General features: G+C 44.4%; 1 protein-coding gene across 1 annotated transcript; it reads left to right on the forward strand.

The window, feature by feature from the left end:
- Positions 1-1,295: 1,295 nt before the first annotated feature.
- On the forward strand, positions 1,296-21,450 carry LOC146341785 (vomeronasal type-2 receptor 26-like). Its single transcript, XM_084807678.1, has 7 exons — positions 1,296-1,334; positions 2,231-2,421; positions 3,323-3,614; positions 4,728-5,594; positions 7,280-7,507; positions 11,703-11,829; positions 20,549-21,450. Exons 1-7 carry the CDS (start codon positions 1,296-1,298, stop codon positions 21,448-21,450), a joined length of 2,646 nt encoding a protein of 881 aa, XP_084663804.1.
- Positions 21,451-21,788: the final 338 nt, after the last annotated feature.

Here is a 21,788-nt window from a genome sequence, read left to right on the forward strand (position 1 = left end):
TCAAGGCAGCGACAGAGCTGGCCTGGACAGATTCTGCGGGGAGGTGGAGGTGAGTGCTCCATTCCACCATGGGCCCCAATGGGGCTTGATTCTTGGAATCCGGTCTCATTGGGGTCCGTGGTGGAATTCTCCCCCATCCCTATTGGCGAGGAGAATACTGTTCAGAACATATAGGTAGGAGGGTTGGAGTAACTCTTGTTGTGTGAACAGGCACATTTCTGTCTTCTCTTATCAATATTGGGCTGTGTTGCTGGTTAAATTCCTCACAAAACAGTACTCCAATATGTACAGCTCCAATTAAATCATAACAAGAAAATGAGAAAAAAAGGAGAGCTTTTTAATAATGCACTGCACATTCAGTGGGCCCCAAGAAACTCCAGCCATGTCCAGCAATTCTTCCTACTCATGAAAGTCTTCCAGCTGTTTCCTATGAGACATCGGGACCCTTGTTGTTGTTGGTGTGGGTGGGGTTCTGATGGCTTCCACACTATGACAGACATGCAGAAATTCAAGAAGCAGAAGTACAGAAAATGAGGTTTGTGCACATTTCACCACGAATGACAGAACTGCCGCAAGCTTAATTGCGGAAAACGAGGTTTGTGTGCATTTCCAGTCTGCATGACTGGGAAAGAGGCACTGGAGGAAAGAATTACGTAGGTATGCTGATCTGCTCCTGCTGCAAAGCCGAGCACCATGCCTGCTGCAGCTGGAAAGGGAACTTCCCATTTCTCCAGATATATATAGTATATAATTCCCGCTAGTGTGACGGTGGTATCACCATCATGGGAATATTTCTTGGGCTGTCTTTTTGGCTCTCTCACAGCCCAGTGGTCACCCCAGTCAAGCCGAAACAAAAACACACAAAATGCAACCACAACCAAGAAACCAAGACCACACTGCCCTTTTTATTATTTATGTGTGTGTGTATGTATGTATGTATGTATGTATGTATGTATTTAGATATTTCATTTCTATTCTGCCCAATAGCCAAAGCTCTCTGGGCCATCATTCACGAAAATTACAACCAAAAAGCACACAGTAAAACAATAATTTATTTCCCTATTGAAAAGCCCTGCCCAAAGATATGCACGCATATATTGATTTATGAATGAAGGAAATATCTTTTTCTTTCTCTATTTTCTGCTTTTGAACATATTCTCTCAAATGTTGGAGTAAAATTTTCAAGTTTAGGAGAGATTTGCCCCATAATAGCACATCTTCTTGCTCGGTGCCTCTCTCAACTTGCAAGTGTTAAGGAATAGTACTTTCTAATTGTTATGCAGAAATTGAGGGAAATGGCCTATTTCAATCTGAATGAAATGACCATCATTCAGGTAGGAAGGCCAGGGCTTGCTCTCATCTTTGTCTATTCCCCTCCTTGATGTCTCCCCAACACTTGGATCTCTCTGTGGCTGTAGCATTTCTCAGTTCATTGAATGCTCAAAAACAGAAGGGACCTGGTAGCTGCGCAATTTTTTTTTGCCCAGAAAATGTGCATATATGGAATCAAATAAATGTGCAAAATCAGAAGGACCCTGGCAACTGCACATATATCCAGAAAGTGCACATATATCCAGTTGCTCACATCGGGGCAAATGTGCAAAAAAAAGAAGGGATAGCTGCTGGAGCCGTTTGCTGAGCAGCTGCTTGGCGAGAGCCGGGGGAAATGTGCAAACAGGCGCACCATAGTGCCCGAGATTTCGGGGGATTGCTCGACTGCAGCCAAGCAGGGTCAGGCAAGAGGGAGGGTTCGCGAACTCCAGTTCGGGAGCTGAACTGCAAGAAGGTTGTCGAACATGAAGCAGGAAATGAATGTTCGCAACATCACTACCCTAGAGTGAGGTCCAGCCAACCAACATGTTTTATTTTGGTGTACATAGTGTCTTGCTCATGACAATACACAGGAGAGATTACTTTTAGCCCAGTGATTATCTCCAATTACTATGAGTCATTCTCCACCTTGCTAAAGTCCACATGGATTTGCTGAGACCACAACAACAATCAATAACAGGTGTTTTTTTTTTAACTCTATATAAAATACTGTTTTAAAAAGTTCCTCTTTAGAGTTGGAATGAGAGAATCTTAACCATCAGGGCTATCCTATTCTGGTAATTTCTATTTAGTAAACAAATCTGAAACCACTTAAAGAAGAATGTAACTAGACTGCTCCAAGATTTGCCCCAAGATGGTATGGATATTTCTGTTCCTGCTGCTATTTCTGTGGCTACAGCTGCCTCCAACTGAAGGAAAGGCAGACATTGCCAAGTGTGCTATGATTATGACCCATCTCCTTGAGATCCCATATGAGTATTATCAGATGGGGGACCTATACATTGGAGTGATTACTTCTCAGTTTGGCTGTGTATTTGATCAAATATCTTTCAGTGAATGCCCTGGTACAAAGCTTGCAGGCGAACTTCTGTAAGGATATTTTTAATCCTCCACAACATGTGCTGTGCCAGGTCATTTCCATTACAAACATATCCTTGGTGCAATGGAATGCATAAATCTCTCTCTCTCTCTCTCTCTCTCTCTCTGTGTGTGTGTGTGTGTGTGTGTGTGTCACTTTTAGGCATAAGAAAATGTACATGCCATTACCTCTGCAATATGTTTTTCATCACCAATCCACTGATTTAACTCATTTTGCTCTTTCTTCAGTGAGTTGCTGCTGTTGCAGATAGGCAGGAAGTGAGAGGAAAAGTTGGCCAGATAGAACATACAATTGTACACAGTTGAGGAATCTGAGGAAGTTATATAGTCCTTTCCATAACACTACACTGAAATCAATCAGAATGCCATTTGAATGAATCATGGGTTGTATTTAAAACTGGCAGGATACAGTGGGTGACATAAATGGACTTCTGCTTGCACAATGGAGCTTTCTCCAGCTCTCCTCCCTCTTGCAACCCTCTGTCACCCGCAAATCTGCAGCAGAGGCTTCCCCAGCCCCTGGCAGATTTTCAGGGTGTGTGGGACTGCAGAGGGAGGGAGAAATCACTGCCTCCCTGTTCTGCTGATAGAAACCATGCCGTTGGAGGGAGGGGTTAGTTGGTTACAACAAATATATATTATTTGTTTTGTGGAGTCTGCTAAAGAAAGCTGGGGAAAAGGTAACCTGGTCGTGAAGCATATACATGTACTCAAATGCTAGGAAAGTTTGTGATTGTTTAAATGATTCATCTGCTTTTACTTAATGGGTTTGAAGTTATGAAAACTTCAGTCCTAATAATATTTGCAGCTTTCATTATACATACAATGACATGCTGTCCGACAGATACTTCATGAAGGGTTTGCTATCTGACACACAATACCTCTTCTTTAGTGCAATGCCAAAGAACTATCAGCATATTCTGTCCTTGGTATTTGCTGTGAAGGAGATCAATGAGAACCCCAAGATCCTACCAAACGTCAGCCTGGGCTTTCACATTTATGACAGCTATTTAAATGCAAAGATGACTCATCAGAACACCCTGAAGCTTCTGTCCACCTGGAAAAGGATTGTCCCCAACTTCAGTTGTGACAATGAAAAGAACCTGATCGCTGCCCTTGGAGGACTTAACTCTGACACCTCCCTTCACATGGCTACTATCTTAGGTATCTACAAGATTCCACAGGTAAAGGGGATGTGTGGGCCATAAAACTTTTCAGAAAGGGTGTGAGAGTGATGTGTAACTGATGCAAAAGGACAGACCTTGCTCATTTTTTAAAGAAAAGATCCTGAATGAGGAAAGCAGTTTTTAAATTATTTTCATTGCATGCACATGGGACCAGGGATCTATTTTATTTTATCCTGAGGTCAACAATGCAACCGAAACTGTAAGTAACATGTAAGTGACATCTGTGCTTTAATCTTGATGATGCACTTCTCAAGAATGATGAGGAAGCAAATCTCAAGCATTTTCAATCAGGTGACTTCCTGTGTACATGTTTCTGACCAGGATGATTTAGACCAAGCCTTTCACCCACAGCAGGAATGAAACATAGAAAAACAAACCCACTGATTTGTTTCCAGAATTACAAGTGTAGAAGGAAGTCTGCAGGCCAGTTCTTGCATTATATCAGTTGTTATTTTGCTGCTTCCTCTTCCTATGGTAAAGAAACCGAAGACACAGTGGGGGAGGGCATATGCAGTAGTTCATTCTCATACAACTGGCCCAAGGAATGTGACATTATTTGGCACTTCACTAACAGGCAAAATAAGGAATTCACTGTTGCTCCTTGTGAACAAAATCCCCAGTGAATCAAATTGAGATTTTCATGCTCTAAGGCAGGGGTGGGCAACTTCTGGGCGTCAGGGGGGCATATTGCCCTCCAGTACCTGCCAAGGGGTGCACCCTTACCCCTGCTACCACAGACTCTGAAGTTGCTGTGGTGGTAAAAAAAAAAAAAGCAATTATTTTGCTTGAAAACAAGGCACACAGAGAGTAAGTGCCTTGTTTTTCAGCAAAAACGTTGGTTTTTTTGCCACAACCATGGCAAATTTGGTGGTAGCAGGAGGTGGGGGTGGCTGCAAAAAAGACCAGGAGGCTGTATGTGGCCCATGGACCCAAAACTGAATGTCCCTAATATCCTTAAATGCCTTCACATCTGTCCTATATGCAAACATTAAAGAAATTCTTTACTTCAGGATTTCCCCATGGAGTTAATCTTAAAAAAATATTTGAGATAAATTATTACAGTTCAGCCTAATCTCTATTCATTGAGATATGTGTTTTATGTTTCCTTAGATTTCCAGTTGTGTAATAGCTCCAGTCATGGATGTTAAAACACAACTCCCTTCTTTCTATCAGATGATCCCCAATGTAATACATCAGTACAAAGGGATTGTCCAGCTGCTGTTGCATTTCCAGTGGACATGGGTCGGGATCATTGCATCAGATGATGATAATGGAGACACGTTTGTGCAGACCTTGACACCCATGCTCTCCTGGAATGGAATCTGCACAGCCCTCAATGTAAAAGCACCACCTATATCTCAAGTGATAGAGAATTTGAGTTCATTTGAATCCATCCTGACCAAGGCCATGTCACTCACCATGACTGAAATCAATGTACTGGTTTTAAATGCAGAAGCTCAGACTATGGCATGTCTGCAATGGATGATATATTTTTACTTGCTTGCAGAAGGTGTTGCAGAGACATCTATAGCTAAAGTGTGGATTTTGACAGCCCAATGGGCTTTCTCATCAGAGACGTTGCACAGGACCTTTAATATTGATATCTTCCATGGTGCCTTGTCTCTTGCAATTCACTCCAATGAGATACTGGGATTTACAACATTTCTGAAGATCTTGCATCCTACCTTGCAAAAAGAAGACAATTTTCTCAAAATATTCTGGGAAGAAGCATTCAACTGCTCATTTTCTGATTCAAATGTGGGAAAAGGCAGCAGTGATCCTTGCACTGGGCAAGAGAAGCTAGAGAACCTCCCTGGAACCCTTTTTGAAATGAGCATGACTGGCCAAAGCTACAGCATCTACAATGCAGTATATGCCATAGCCTATGCTTTACATAAGATATGCACAACTATGCAAGAGGTCAGAGCAATGGTTGACAGAGATAGTCTGTATCATCGAAATCTTAAACCTTGGCAGGTAATGTTTCACATCCAGAACAGTCCTTTTGTCACAGCTAGGCTAATGTAGGATGACAGTCGGTTCAGGAAAGACACCAAGTCTAGATCTACACTAGTGCTTTTTACTGGTATTGAAGTGCACTGATAACTGTTACACACTCCATTTATTGCTTTTGTAGCATTACGTCCACCTTTTTATTCCATATTATCCAAAATACCACAGCGGATGTCATTGCATGAACTACAAGTTATAAATCCGCAAGGAGGATATAGTGTTACCATGATGAGATCAGTATGACATGAGGTATAGATCTGGCCTAAGACACCTAGGGATGTAAGAACCTCCCACTGTCTGGTCTGGGGGGGGTGTCCACTTCAGGGCAGTATGGGCCACTTGGAGCCCCATGGAGTCCTCTGGGGCCTTGCCACATCCGCTGGAGTTGGTGAAGCAGCCCTCCAGCTTTCTAAAAAACGTGATACGTTACTGGCAGCTGCCATTAGCCAATCGTGAGAAAATTACATCCATAAATGGCATATTCTATGCCTTTTGCGGCTGTAAAGGACTTACTGTTACCTAAATTGAAGCTGCTTACACCTTTATTTAGTTAAAAGTAAGTGCTTTATGGCCTCAAATAGCATACAACATGCCATTTACACCTGTAACTTTCCTGCGATAAGGAAGTATAGCATTTTTTAGGAAGCTGAAGAGCTGCCCCGCTGTCATGTTCCTTTGGCCCCATCCTTCCTCATGCACACACACAAGAAGAGGCCTCAGTCTTATGCCTTTAATCCACTATCAACAGGTTCATTACAGATGCAAATCCTTGAAGACTCTCAGGCTACAAAGGAATACAGCTGCTTCATTTACAAATGGCAACAGGGGATCCAAGTGGGAGCTACGACGTTGCCAGCAGTTTGAAACAAGAACTTGCTGGCTAGAATAACTTAGAGAGGGATGCCCCTCCCTTCCAGTGATGCTCCCCTGCGTCAACCATCATGCATCGCCAACCGGGTCAACCATCTGAGCTCCGCCTCTACCTTTTCCCTCTTCACTCTGCACCGCAGTCTAGCATCCCTCAGGTCACACCCCACACTCTCCTCCTCCTCCTCCTCCTCCTCCTCCTCCTCCTGGGTTCCCATGGAGGAGTGGGGCTTCAGGCCCAGACATCTCTGTGTTAGCATCCTAAGAAGCATGCCTTCTGAACTCTGAACTCGCTCAGGAAGATGCCTCCCCCAGTTCTGGCTGTTCCCCTTCTGAGTCTGAACTGCTAACTATCTCCATATGCTCAGAATCAATCCTGTCACCTGCAGGAACACCTACAGACCTGGAGGCAAGTGTGGCCACTCTGCTGCAGACCCCAGAGGTCGGATTCTTTGGAATTTGGCTCATTTGAGTCTGCAACAGATTTCTCCAGCATTCCTAAAGACACCTAAACCTGTGCAGAACCAAAATTTCCCTACACTACAGATGGGAGAGAATTCTGTTTCAGTTCAATTTTGATTAAAAAATACTGAAATTTGCAAAGTTCTCCATATTTTAGATGTATATATATATAATGGGGGAAAGTGAAACAGACAGCTTTATCCAACCAGGCTCAGTACTTTTAGTGGTCAGGAATGCTGGAAGTGGTAGTCCAAACAACTGATTGACAACAAGTTGGGCAAGGCTGCTCTAAAAACTGCCTTTGCCTCTTTTCATTCTAGCTTCACCCTTTCCTGAGGAATATCCCATTTAACAACACTGCTGGAGACTTGGTGTCTTTTGATGAGTATGGTGAACTAGCTGCTGGATTTGATATTATCAACTGGGTTACATTCCCAAACCAATCCTTCTTCAGAGTGAAAGTAGGAAGGATGGATCCACAGGCTGTACCAGGGCAAGAGTTCATCATGAATGAAAAGGCCATCACATGGCACAGGGTGTTTAATCAGGTGAAATCCAAATATCAGTTCTGCCAGACTAAGCATCACACATATTAGAGCCAAATGTGATGGATTTCTTTACCATCATGTAAAGAAGAAGAAAACAAGTGTCCCTATTCAGATCAGGACCATGATGCTCCAGGAGATAGGGGGCTGTAGGGGGAAATGGGGAGAAAAAGTTTACCCCACACACACCAAGTGCCCTGATACTGATCTGAATTGGGTCCGTTCATGTTGAAGAGGAACCCTTTCACAACATTTAGCCAGGTCAGGACCACTCTTGCAGAGGTAGGCATGTCATTGTTAACATCTACAGTCAAGTAGGGATGTACAAAAGTCACTTACCCGGTCTCGCAGCTTGCTTCGCGGTGGGGGAGAGGTGCTTCAGTTCTCCCCCCAAAGTTTAGGCCGGGGGGGAGGCGCCCCGCCTTGCCCGGCCAAAATTCAGGCCGGGGGGGAGGTGCCCTGCCTCGCCTCGCCTGGCCGAAATTCAGGCCGGGGAGAAGCGCCCCATCTCCCCGGCTGCGAACTACGAAAGTAAAAAAAAAAACTGTGATAGGCTGCATAACGATTTACGCAGCATATCACGGCTACATTTGCAAAGTCAGCCATGATAGGCTACATTAATCATTACGTAGCCTATCACGGGTGACTTTGAAAAAAAAAAAGTGCATACGCAAATGGTGGCCCCCATGGGGCACCACCATTTGCGTTCCTTATTTGGTCCCTGTAGTCTACGTAAAGATTTATGTAGACTATGTCGAAAATAAGGGCAATGCTATTTGCGTACACGCTTTTTTTTTTTCAAAGTCACCCGTGATAGGCTACGTAACGATTAACATAGCCTATCACGGCTGACTTTGGAGATCTATCCGTGATAGGCTACGTTAATCGTTACGTAGCCTATCATTTTTATTTTTTTTTTTACTTCAGCTGTCATGGCGGCAGCAGCAGCCGGTCGAAAGACCGGCTGCTGTCCCCGCCCCCGCCGAAAGCCCGCCGAACCACTGCTGGGACCCGCCGCTGGGAGGGACATTTGGCTACGGTAAGTTCCATCCTGGGGGGGAAGGGGGGCGAAGAATTTCACCGCCAATTTCGGGGGGACGAATACGTTGGTGCTCGGCCCCCCGAAGATTCGGGGAGAAATTCTCCGCCATCCCTACAGTCAAGCGTAGGGATGCACGAAAGTCACTTACCTGGTCTCGCAACTTGCTTCACGGTGGGGGGAGGCGCTTCGCTGCTCCCCCTGAAGTTCAGGCCGGGGGGGAGGCTTCCCTCCTCGCCCGGCCGAAATTCAGGCTGGGGGGAAGGTTTCCCGCTTCACCCGGCCGAAATTCAGGCCGGGGAGAAGCTCCCCGTCTCCCCGGCCGCGAACTTCAAAAGAAAAAAAAAACGCCCCTGTGATAGGCTACGTAACGATTAATGTAGCCTATCACGGCTAGATCTGCAAAGACAGCCGTGATAGGCTACGTTAATCGTCACGTAGCCTATCACGGGTGACTTTGAAAAAAAAAAAAAGCGCATACACAAATGGCGGCCCCCATAGGGAGCCGCCATTCGCATTCCTTATTTGGTCTCTTTAGTCTACATAAAGATTTACATAGACTATGGCGAAAATAAGGGCAACGTTATTTGCGTTGCCCTTATTTTCACCGTAGTCTATGTAAATCTTTACGTAGACTACAGGGACCAAATAAGGAACGCGAATGGCGGCTCCCTATGGGGGCCGCCATTAGCCATACGTGCTTTTTTTTTTTTTAAAGTCACCCGTGATAGGCTATGTGACGATTAACGTAGCCTATCACGGCTGACTTTGTAAATCTAGCCGTGATAGGCTACGTTAATCATCACGTAGCCTATTACGCATGACTTTGAAAAAAAAAAAAGCGCGTATGCAAATGGCGGCCCCCATAGGGAGCCGCCATTCATGTTCCTTATTTGGTCCCTGTAGACTTTGCAAATCTAGCCGTGATAGGCTACGTTAATCGTTACATAGCCTATCACAGGGGCATTTTTGTTTTTTACTTTTCTTGTAATGTCGGCGGCGGCAGCCGGTCGAAAGTCCAGCTGCCGCCCCCGCCCCTGACGAAGACCTGCCAAACCGCCGCCGGGACCCGCCGCCGGGAGGGACATTCGTGAAAGGTAAGTCCCATCCGGGGGGGGCGGGGGAAGGGGGGCAGAGAATTTCTCCCCGACCAACCTTCGGGGGACCGAATGCGTTGGCACTCGGCCCCCCGAAGTTTCGGGGAGAAATTCTCCCCCATCCCTAGTCAAGAGACAGCTTTATGAATGTAAATACAGAGGCTTCACAACAAAGTGCAAACCACTGGTTACGCTCAAGAACCAAAAGGCCAGATCAGCCTTTGCCAGCAAACACCAAGAAAAGCCTGCCCAGTTCTGGAATAAGATTCTTTGGACTGATGAAACCAAGATTAACTTGTACCAGAATGATGGGAAGAGAAAAGTATGGAGAAGGAAAGGGTTTCGGGGGGCATTCAGCCTCACTGAAATCCGTGGCGGAATTCTCCGCCATCCCTAGTTTCCTTTCAACTTCAATGTGGTGGTGTACAGAGGCCAACTGCCAAAACAGTTATCCTTGTTCCAATATTTCTGGCGCTGACTATATTTAACTCACATTGCACATGTTCTCATAGAAGCCCTGATAATCCATATCAAAAAGAAGGCTGGGATGATTACAAACAAGGGTGCTTTTCCTTTGAATATTTGGATGTGGCTGTTTCGTTATGTACACACTATGCTGTTAACAAGGAATTCTACCTCCGTGCCTTCCTGCGGTGCAGATGCCTAAATGCTAGGGATGGCGGAGAATTTATCCCTGAAACTTCAGGGGGCCGAGCGCCACCGTGTTCGGCCCCCCGAACAGGTTTCGGGGAGAAATCCTCCGCACCCCCCCGCACCCCGCACCCCCCCCCGGGACGGGACTTACCTTTACCGAATGTCCCTCCCGGTGGCTGGTCCGGCCGGCGGTTCGGCGGGTGTTCGAGTGAGGCGGGAGCGGCAGCCGGTCTTTCGACCGGCTGCCGCCGCCGCCATTGCAATGAAAGGGAAAAAAAAATGCCCCCTGATAGGCTACGTGACGATTCACGTAGCCTATCACGGCTAGATTTGCAAAGTCAGCCGTAATAGGCTACGTGAATCGTCACGTAGCCTATCACGGGTGACTTTAAAAAAAAAAGCACGTACGGCTATTTGCGTTGCCCTTATTTTCGCCGTAGTCTACGTAAAGATTTACGTAGACTACAGCAACCAAATAAGGAACGCGAATGGTGGCTCCCTATGGGGGCCGCCATTTGCGTACGCGCTTTTTTTTTTTAAAGTCACCCGTGATGGGCTACGTGATGATTCACGTAGCCTATCACTGCTGACTTTGCAGATCTAGCCGTGATAGGCTACGTGAATCGTCACGTAGCCTATCAGGGGGCGTTTTTTGTGTGTTTTTTTTACTTTCGCGTTTGCGGCCGGGCGAGGCGAGGCGCCTCCTCCCTGGCCTGAATTTCAGCTGGGCGAGGCGGGAAGCCTCCCCCCCGGCCTGAATTTTGGCCGGGCAAGGCGGGAAGCCTCCCCCCCTGGCCTGAACTTCGCGGGGGGAGCAGCGAAGCGCCTCCCCCCAATCGCAAACAAGCTGCGAGAAAAGGTAAGTGACTTTCGTCCACCCCTACTAAATGCGGATTTTTAATTAATTACCTCATGTGTTTGCTCTTTTTAAGGGGAATAAATCTCACTATCGACCACCTAGAATAGTACCCCATTGCAAAGAGCAGCCATCTTAATCTGGAACGTGCTTATCAAGATCAGTGACTGTGTTGCCATGGATTCTGGCACTGAGCTTCACTTCCCTTGCAGAAAACCAGCAAATATCAGAAGATTACATCAAGGCACTGCTTTGGAAAGTGTTTGGTTCTTTTTGAAACCACTCCTTTCAAATTCAGTGTGAAGCCCTCTTCACTTTTTCTGTTCATTGGCTTGGTATTAAATTCCCAAAATCTGATACCTTCCATTCGCTCATTCATTCGTTCTTATTTTATTTTGTTTATTTTACTAAATAAAATAATCGTATACCATTCTTTAACACAATTAACATCCTTATCTCCATTTACGAGAGGAACTTTGATGTTAGCTGAGTAGAGTACTTTGTTGTTACACTTCAAGATCCATATATTTTTCTCCCCCTTTTTATCAATAGGTGCTGCCTTTTGCCAAGTGTAATGACAACTGCCATCCAGGCTACAGCAAAAAGAAGAAGGAGGGGGAGCCATTTTGTTGCTATGATTGCACTCCATGTCCAGCGGGGAAGATTTCAGACCAAAAGGGTAGGCAATATTACGTTTAGTTTTAGGAATGAGTATGTATGTATGTATGTATTGCATTTATATCCTGCCTTTTTTTCCTCTTGCAAGGAACCAAAGGTGGCTTACATTCTCCTCCTCTCATTTTATCCTCACAACAACAACCCTGTGAGGTAGGTTGGGTTGAGAAATAAATGCTGTAAAATAGTTTGTACTGGTTTTCCTTTAGCTCCTGTTGAGTATTCCAAAACAGAACAGTGACAGTCCATTCATGACACAGAGACGTAACACGTTATATACATACCACACCAAGAAAATGTCTTCAATAAACAACCAGGTTATATCTTCTTTCTGACCTTTTCCTAGGGATGTTGGAAAATTCTGCCATGGACTCCATGGATGCCTGGAGTCCATGGCGGAACAGACTACCCCCTCGCCTAGGGATGTACGAAAGGGACTTAACTTGTCCTGCAGCTTGCTTCGCGGTGGGGGGGAGGCGCTTTGCTTCTCCCCCTGAAATTCAGGCTGGGGTGGGGAGGCGCCCCGCCTCGCCCGGACGAAATTCAGGGCTCCTTGGAGGGCTATCTCAGTCTAATCCAGTAGCCAAGTCCAGACACAGACAAAGGGATTCTTTTCAAAGCTTTATTCTTCTTTTACAACTTAACAACTCTACAGGTAGCAACTAGATCTGAGCAGCAGCATCCCTATGCCCTAAGTTGGAACAGTTGGTCCCTGTTTGAAAGGCAATTACTGGCAGACCCCTGAATATAAGGACTAGGGAGAATCCCTCCCCTTTTCCCTTGGATCCTCTGGGCGCAACCATTCTTTGAGTGCCAACCGGGAGCTACACCTCCTTTCCGCTCCCTCCATTTGGCACCGCTCTCTGCGTCTGTGCCGCGCATCCACCCAGTCTGCTATCTGTGCTGGGTCACTCCCTGGACTGCTTTCTAATCTAGGAATGTTGGTGGGAGGAATCTCTGTCAGCTGCAGGCCCTGGGAAAAAGGGGCGCGCTCCTCTCCCAGGAGCGACTGCTCTTCCTCCGAATCAGAACTACTCTGGGATTCTATGGGCTCAGGGTCCACCCTGACAGCCGAGGGGGGGGAGGTGCCCCACCTCACCCAGCCAAAATTCAGGCTGGGGAGAAGCACCCCGTCTCCCCGGCCGTGAAAGAAAAAGTGGGAAAACAAAACAAAAAACCCCATGATAGGCTACGTAACGATTAACATAGCCTATCATGGCTAGATTTCCAAAGTCAGCCATGATAGGCTACGTAAATCATTACGTAGCCTATCATGGGTGACTTTGGAAAAAAAAAAAGCACGTACGCAAATGGCGGCGCCCTATGGGCACCGCCATTTGCATTCCTTATTTGGTCCCGGTAGTCTACATAAAGATTTACGTAGACTACGACAAAAATAAGGGCAACGCAAATAGCGTTGCCCTTATTTTCGCCGTAGTCTACGTAAATCTTTACGTAGACTACCGGGACCAAATAAGGAACGTAAATGGCAGCGCCCATAGGGCGCCGCCATTTGCGTACGCACTTTTTTATTTTTTTTTCAAAGTCATCCATGATAGGCTACGTAATGATTTACGTAGCCTATCATGGCTGACTTTGGAAATCTAGCCATGATAGGCTACGTTAATCGTTACGTAGCCTATCACGGGGTTTGTTTGTTTTTAACTTTACTTTGTAATGGCGGCGGCGGCAGCCAGTCAGAAGACCAGCTGCCGCCCCCGCCTCCGACAAAAAGCCGATGAACCGCCGCCGGGACCTGCTGCTGGGAGGGACATTCGCCAAAGTTAGGCCCATCCTGCGCGGGGGGCGTTGGGGGCGGAGAATTTCACCACCGATTTCGGGGTGCCAAATGCATTGGCACTTGGCCCCCGAAGTTTCGGGGAGAAATTCTCAGCCATCCCTACCCTCGCCACCCCACAAAATCCCCCCTGGAACGGACCTACGTGGCAGCGGCGGTGGCTCCAACAGCCGCTCCGGCATCAGCTCTGGCAGAGGCTCCGGCGGTGGCTCTGGGTCATCTTCCAGCTGCTGCTGGGCTGCTGTAGCGGCCACCATTTGTGTCCCTGCCAAGCCATGATAGGCTATGTAAGTATCTACATAGCCTATCATGGCAAAAGGCAGAGATGCAAATGGCAGCCATTGCATCACTTGCATCCCCGTCTTTTTCTGTGATAGGCTACATAGATACTTACATAGCCTATCATGGCTTGGCAGGGACGCAAATGGCGGCCGCTACAGCAGCCCGGCAGCAGCTGGAAGATGACCCGGAGCCACCGCCGGAGCCTCTGCCAGAGCTGCCACCGGAGCAGCTGTTGGAGCCACCACCGCTGCCAGGTAGGTCCGTTCTGGGGGGGATTTGCGAGGACATTTGCGGCCACAGCCTGGCTGCAGCCGGAAGTCCTGCTGCAGCCTGCAGCTCTGCAGCCTTGCCACAGAGCAGAGCTGGCCGGTTAAGGATTCTGGGGAGGAGGGATGGATCGCCCCCCCCCACGGACCCCAACGCACTGGACCAGATCGGCTCCACCCTCCCGTGGACCCCAGCGGATGGAGGTAAGTGGGGTTCGTTACACCCCTACCTTTTCCAGGGAAGATATCATTCACCAAGTTATATTTTAAATGTCAAAGCCTACCAAGAGTCAGATAGGACTGAATGACTGAACAACAACAACCAAGCACTTCTATTTGAATCTATTTTTATTTTATTTTTATAAATGAAATAAACATTACCAACAATATAATCAGAATCTTCAGTTTCCAACAATACAGTATTCTAAAAAAAAGAAAAAAAAGGAGGATAGCAAAAGAAGGAAGAGAAAGAAAGAAAAAAAAACAGAATTATATTAAACTACAATAAGAACAAACCAAATACCCAAATAGCCTTATAGCACAGAAATAGAAGCAAACAATCCATTTCCATTGGCCATAAATAACCATTCAATTAATGCATATTAATAAACATTAAAGGTTTAGCCAACAAGGAATAGTAATAAGAATAATCCCATAATGGTATTAATAATACTAATAGTAATAAAAAGCGGGGGAGACGTTTAAGAAAAGGATAAAAACAGGAACAAATCATTTGTGTATTTTAAGTAATATCGTATCTAAAGATATATTTATATGTGTATACACACATACACACAAAAATATGCACTTTATTACAACATAAAAAAGAGGAGAAAGAAAAAAAATGCAAACATTTTTTTTTATTTATTTAACACGATATGCATGCTCAATATCAAGTAAAAAAATCAGATGGTAAGGCAAATAGCTCATGCAAAAGTTTATCCATAAATTCAGCCAAACCTATATCAGTAGCCACGTCTTAAATACCAAGGATACGTAGATTCGTTCTCCAAGTGAAGGCCTCCAATTGAGAGATTTGAGCAGACAAAACATTGTGAGACACTTTCATAGCCATTTCAACCCGATCTTCAAGATCATTAACCTTCACTTCCGTCTTTTGAAAATAGATATTAATTAAATCCACAGCCCTCTGAAGGGCAGTAATTGAGTCCTGAATTGTTTCAAGTTTCTTTGTGTGCTCTGTTAGCTGAGAAGACATAGTTTTTATCAAAGCAAGCAACTCCTCTTCATCTCCAGCATTTCTAAAAACCTTTGCCGAAGGAGCAATTGGGAGAGTAGATGGCGTTCCCCCGCCTTTCCTTTTTTCCTTTGGTACTGCCATCCTCCACTTTCCAAATCACAACAAGCAAGTATAATTGCAGAAACAAAAAAGCAAACACGCAGATTTAATTACAAGTCCTCAGATATTGCTGGTAGTTTAAATTCAGAAATAGTATTTGGAGCTGTTTGTCCTTGTGTCTCCTAATTAGTTAGAAGTTTCAAACAGCGTTCAGTAGATTACACTCAGGCATCTATTCTTAGATTCCAGCCCCTCTGTTTCTTCACAGAAGCCACTGTTCTTCCAAGATTTCTTCCAGATGGTACAGTAAGCTTCCCCTTTTAATTCCAGGGGAAGTTAAAAAGGTTTCTCAACCTTTTCCCAGCTGTTTGAGATAAGCAACCTGTGGAACTCTGCAAGTCACTGCCGGACACCATGGCTCCAACCAGATGTCTCCTACCAAGCACTTATAGTAACTGATAGAATATCAGCCTCGTTTCCATTTTCTATTGAGGCATAGTTTGAGGGCACATGATGCTAAGCAGGTTCCAGTCTGGTTAGTGTGCCTAGATGGGGCACTGCATAGGCTTTGGGTTCCCTGATGGAAAAAAGTTGAGATATAAATGCAATAAATGAATAAAGAATTCTAAGCCAGTTAGGTAAACATCCCAAACAATTATTTTTGTATATATCACTGTGTGTACCATCAGAACCACATCACAGTTTCTCTCTTACTTTAAGAGTAAATGTCAGCATTTACCAGAAAGTATTCAGAAGTATGAGGTGATAATTTGTTTTCCAGACATTTTCTTGACCATAGCTTCCCCAACCCAGCAAGAGATCTTCATGTGGATGCAGCCTGATGCACACACTCATGAACTACATGTACTTTTTCATCTGGATGTGTGCTCATATTGTGACCTCATCCGGGCTCCTTTGTTCTGGCATGATGCCTGTTTTTATGCTGGTGGAGATGGGTGTGCTGTCTGAACTGAATCACAGCAGCTTTGAACAATTGCCCTACAATTACTCTGGATATATTAATTAATGTATTCATTCTAACAAACTGGAGTCAGTGCAATGTACTTATTGCTATTTATAAACCTATTCTGGAAGATACAGATTTAATACTCCCTCCTCTTCTGGAAGGCTACTTGTTCAGGTGACTTCTTGACTTCTTTCACATGGATGACAAGCCCACCATTCCAAAATACTAATTGCTCCTTTGATGTCTTCAGGTAATATCATTGGTGAATGTGCATTTCATGGTATTTGCATTGCACCTTGGGTAATTTACTCTGCTTGCATCTGTTTGGGTTCAAGAATAGACACCGGTGACATTGTGAGTGCTCACTATTAGGGATGTTAAAGAAATCCACCATGGATTCAAATGAGGCTGGATTCTTTGGATTCTGGCCCCCGGAATCTGCAGCAGATTGACCCCACTTACCTCTGCTCCATGAGGATTCTGTGCAGGATGGCACTCAGCTGTTGGCTCAGCTGGAGCCATTCTCCTCTGTGCCAATCAACTTTTTTTTTTTTTTTTTAAAGGCTATCGGCAGGATGCGCCCATAGACTTATACACAAAATAGAGCCGTGAATCTTGCATATAAGCCTATGGACACATAGACTTATATTCAAGATTCATGGCTCTATTTGCATATACGTCTATGGGCACATCCTGCTGATAGCCATTTTTTTAAAAAAAAAAATGTCTATAAGCTTCTACCAAGGTTATTTTATTCAAATCTCTTTTCACGAAATCTATATATTTTTGCCAATCCTTCTTGAAGGTATCTCTTTTCTTTTTTCCTCTGTGCACTCTTAATTCAACTTTTTGAGTTAAGTGTGTGTCAACTTTTTATTTATTGCTATGTTCCAGATTTTCTTTTTCCACAAAATTATTGTCAGCATCAAGGGTTTGCCAAATTTCTAATGTCCCCATCTCCAAGGGGTTTTGGCCTGTGTTCGCAGCAGTTTATGAACAAAGCACCATCACATCCTGAACACATTCCAAAAATGTCTACATGAAAATGTGTACAAATTCCTAATATAAGCATTTTGCATGCAGTTCCCCTAGTGTGCACACCTTTCAGAAGCATCATCCCTATTCTATTGCATTTTCATTCACAATTTCCCCTAGTATGTATTTTGGGTGCCCTTATGCTCAATGTATGCATTTTTATGTGCATGTTCTGAGTAACTAGATTACAAAAGAATGAGAACTCTGGATTTTAGTATGCAAGTGTTTTCCAGTTCACTTATGGCTTTCCCCCAAAAAAGAGGCAATGCAGGTGCTGGACATTGCAAATTGTTTGATATTTTGGAATCCTGGACTTCTTCCTGAGGAACTTGAAAGATTTAGGAATTCCTTTAGATATAGCAGTATAAAAGAGCGATAGAATGTTTTCTTTGGCTAGATCTACACTACTGCTTTATAGCAGTATTGAAGTGCACTGATAACTGTTGGGGAATATTACACATTCAATATACTGCCTTTGTAGTGCTATTTCCTGCTTTGTATTCCACATTATCCAATATACCGCAACAAATGTCATTGTGCATCTTACGAGGTATAAATGCCCAAGAGGGATGTAGCGTTACCATGATGGGATCATAATGATATGACACAAGGTGTAGATCTGGCCTTTATCTCCAGAATTATGAACAACATTTGCAAATGTTATTCTTAAATGGTGGGCAGCAATTCTAAATCTTTCAACCTCCTGAGATAGGGGTCCTGGACTCCAAACTGTGTCAAGCTATATTAAACATTTTTCATTGTCCAGCACCTGTGTTTGCTCTTTTTTGTGGTCTTAATTTTGGGGTGCTGTTTATTCTTCTTCTTTCCATTTCATTTAATGTATGTACCACAGGTCCAAATTTGGTAAAATTCATACAAAAATTCAGACCTGACAAATTTCTCCTACATCCGTATTCCTCAAACGAAACATATTTCACACATTGATGGATGTCCTTTGACCACTATTTCTTTGATCATCACATCATCTCATCCTGCAGCCACCAGGCATGTGGGAGGGCTGAGAAAGCAATACAATTGTCAAGAACATACCAATCAGCCCTACAGACTAAGCACTAGCACCTTTTTTTGTGTACATAAGCTGCTACTCAGAGGAGGGAATTACTGTCAGTTCTAGCTGGGACACTCACAGACAAGATTCCCCATCAATGACATGAAATGTTCAGCCTGCTTGTTGCCTGAATGACAGTTGCCTGCTTCACCCCTGCATGCCAATCTTTCTGAGGTATCTGCCCATCCTTGAACTACAGCAACTGGCTGCCAGGCTTCCTGATCCCCCCAGCACACACGCTCATGGAATCTGACACCCAAATCAGTGAGATTTATTTACTGCAGGAAATCCCATGGCAAAAGCTTAATGGTTACACTCTTCAGAAATCATATAGCTGATGGTCAGTAGCTACAGGCTCTATATAATTCCAGAACAGTCCAAAGCTAAACACTACTGCCATGACTGAGATCCTCACCAACATGGTTTCCCCATTGTCCATGGTTCTGAACATTCCTGGGTACCTAACCGAGGCAATCCTTTCATGGGTTCCAACCCCAGACATGGAAAGGGAATGATTCCTGGAATTAACGCATGAGGCATTCAAGGGATAACTCCTTGAAGGGGCTAAACAAACGACACCCACAGAGAGTTTGTCCAACTTTGAATCTTTTGTTGATAACTCCAGGCTACATGGTCAAGGCCTATCAAGATCAAAGGAAGGGTAAACAGAGAGGCGAACCGAGTTCCATGCCACCACTTTCACATTGGTAGCTCCACACTGTATGCGTCCAGGCAGAGGAAAGTCCAAAAGTCGTAGATCAAACCCAGCCTGCCAATGCACTGAGCTGATGACAAACGGACACACACAATCCACAGAAACAAGAGTTCAAGTCTATGAAAAACCTCATAGTACTTTTGATAGCAAGTCCTTAATGTTCCAAAGTTCCAGTCCATGTGCACAGTGCCTCCAAAAGCCCAGACGATGATGGATCCAAACAGAGGCTTTGGGCAATAAAGACGAGATGTTCCTAGCAAAGGCTCTTTGCCTTTGTGCCAGCTTAAAAGGGAAGGTGTGACTATAAGGCCCGCCCTCCAGATCCCTTGACAGACAAGGGCCTTTAGCCTTTCAGCAAGGCCCCTGTCTAAATAGGGCATCACTGCTCAGCCATCCAGCAGTGACGCTTCAACCTAGGCAACATTTCTGCAAACCCCACCTCTGTCAGGCTCTCATGGAGAGCTTCCAGCCTCCCTGCCTGCCAAGGCCAGACCAGCAGGTGGACGGGGAGTTGGGTGACTCCCCCTGGCTCTGCTCTGGGAACACTGACAGAGATAAGCTCACACTGATTCTGACAATCCAGAGGCTGAAAAGGCCCAAGCCCTTCCAGGCTACTTCTAATCAAATCCTGGCTATAACTTACAAGGCCCTGACACTAAAACCATTGCATTGAAGGATCTTTTTAATAATAATTTATTTTAGTTCTAAAAGAAAAACAAAACATAACAACAACATAAACACACAATACACAAACACTAAAATATCTCTTAAGATTGTAAGATATCTACCTTTGGCTCCCCTTGCCTTGGCTCCCCTTGCATCGGAGGATCAAGGTGATGCTCTTTACTAAAATAATACAGCAGATTTGGACCATGGGAAGAAAGGGAGGATGAGCCTCTGCTTTAAGCCTCTTTGTCTTGTATTACTTCAATTGTGATCATGGCTAGGGAAACCAATTACTTCAGAAGAAATTAGTGACACTGTGGAGAAAAGTCAAACTACAGCAAGCATAGAAAGTGGGGGGATGTTTGTTTGGCTGATGCACTGCACACTATAAACAAACAAAAGCAAAAGCAATGTCTGTGATGTTTCCATGGTTTCTCTTTATATGTGATACTATCTTTCAAGTATCTGATGATCCAAATTAGTAGAGCAATTTTCAAAAAAGTGTAGCTTATGAAATGAACAACAAATGTTGGTGGTGGGTTGATATATTTTATTTGACACAGCATGGGGAATAAAAGGATGGCATGATTGAGGGATTGACAAATAATTTGTGTTATTTTTTTAGACATGGATGATTGCTTCAAATGTCCAGAAGATAAATTTCCAAACATGGACCAAGATCAATGCATTCCCAAGATGCTAAATTTTCTCTCTTTCTTAGAACCATTGGGCATCACATTATTTTTCTTAGCTCTCTCCTTTTCTCTGATCACAGCTTCAGTGCTAGGAATTTTCATTAAGCATCAGAATACTCCCATCGTCAAAGCCAATAATCAGAACCTCAGCTACTCTCTGCTCATCTTGCTATTGCTCTGCTTCCTCTGCTCCTTGCTGTTCATTGGCAAACCTCACACAGTGACCTGCTACGTACGACAAACGGCTTTTGGTGTCATCTTCTCTGTGGCTCTTTCTTGTTTATTGGCAAAAACCATCACTGTGGTTCTGGCTTTCATGGCCACCAAGCCAGGATCCAGGATGAGGAAATGGGTGGGAAAAAGACTAGCTAATGCTATTCTTCTTGGCTGCTCCCTTGTTCAAGCAAGTATCTGTGCTGTATGGCTATGCACTGCTCCTCCATTCCCAAATGTTGACATGCACTCGCTCACTGAAGAAATCATAGTGGAGTGCAATGAAGGGTCAATCACAATGTTTTATATTGTTCTGGGCTACATGGGATTTTTAGCTATTATGAGCCTCATTGTGGCTTTCCTAGCCAGAAAGTTGCCAGATACTTTCAATGAGGCCAAGTTTATCACTTTCAGCATGGCGGTATTTTGCAGTGTTTGGTTATCCTTTGTTCCTGCTTACCTGAGCACCAAGGGAAAATATATGGTGGCTGTGGAGATCTTCTCCATATTGGCCTCTAGTGCTGGATTACTGGGTTGCATTTTTGTCCCTAAATGTTTGATTTTTATCCTGAGGCCTGATATGAACAGCAAAGTTCAGATAATTCTGAGAAATCAGTAAATACACACTCATTTGGAATTTTTATTATTATTCTAAACTTCTGGTGTTTATTTGAAGAAAATCCAAGAAACATATCAACATGCCCCTCTATATTCCCCAGTTATTGTTCTCTTTATACCAAGTGCTTCATTCCCTCTCTAGTTTATTGAGGTTTGTGAAGTAGTATGCTTTATACTACAGTCCTCTTAAGAATGGCCATAGGGAAATGTTGTCTTGAAAGCAGTCCTTTGGGTAATGAGGTTGAAATAGTTGAGATGTTCATGGAGGATATCTTGTAAACAAAAAGTGGTAATCAAATATCATGGTGTTCAGTTGAGCAGTCTCCAATACACACTCTG

Source organism: Heloderma suspectum, chromosome 6, assembly GCF_057233095.1.
Source record: "Heloderma suspectum isolate Gila_16-S chromosome 6, 16-S_ref, whole genome shotgun sequence".
NCBI classification, from domain to species: domain Eukaryota; kingdom Metazoa; phylum Chordata; class Lepidosauria; order Squamata; family Helodermatidae; genus Heloderma; species Heloderma suspectum.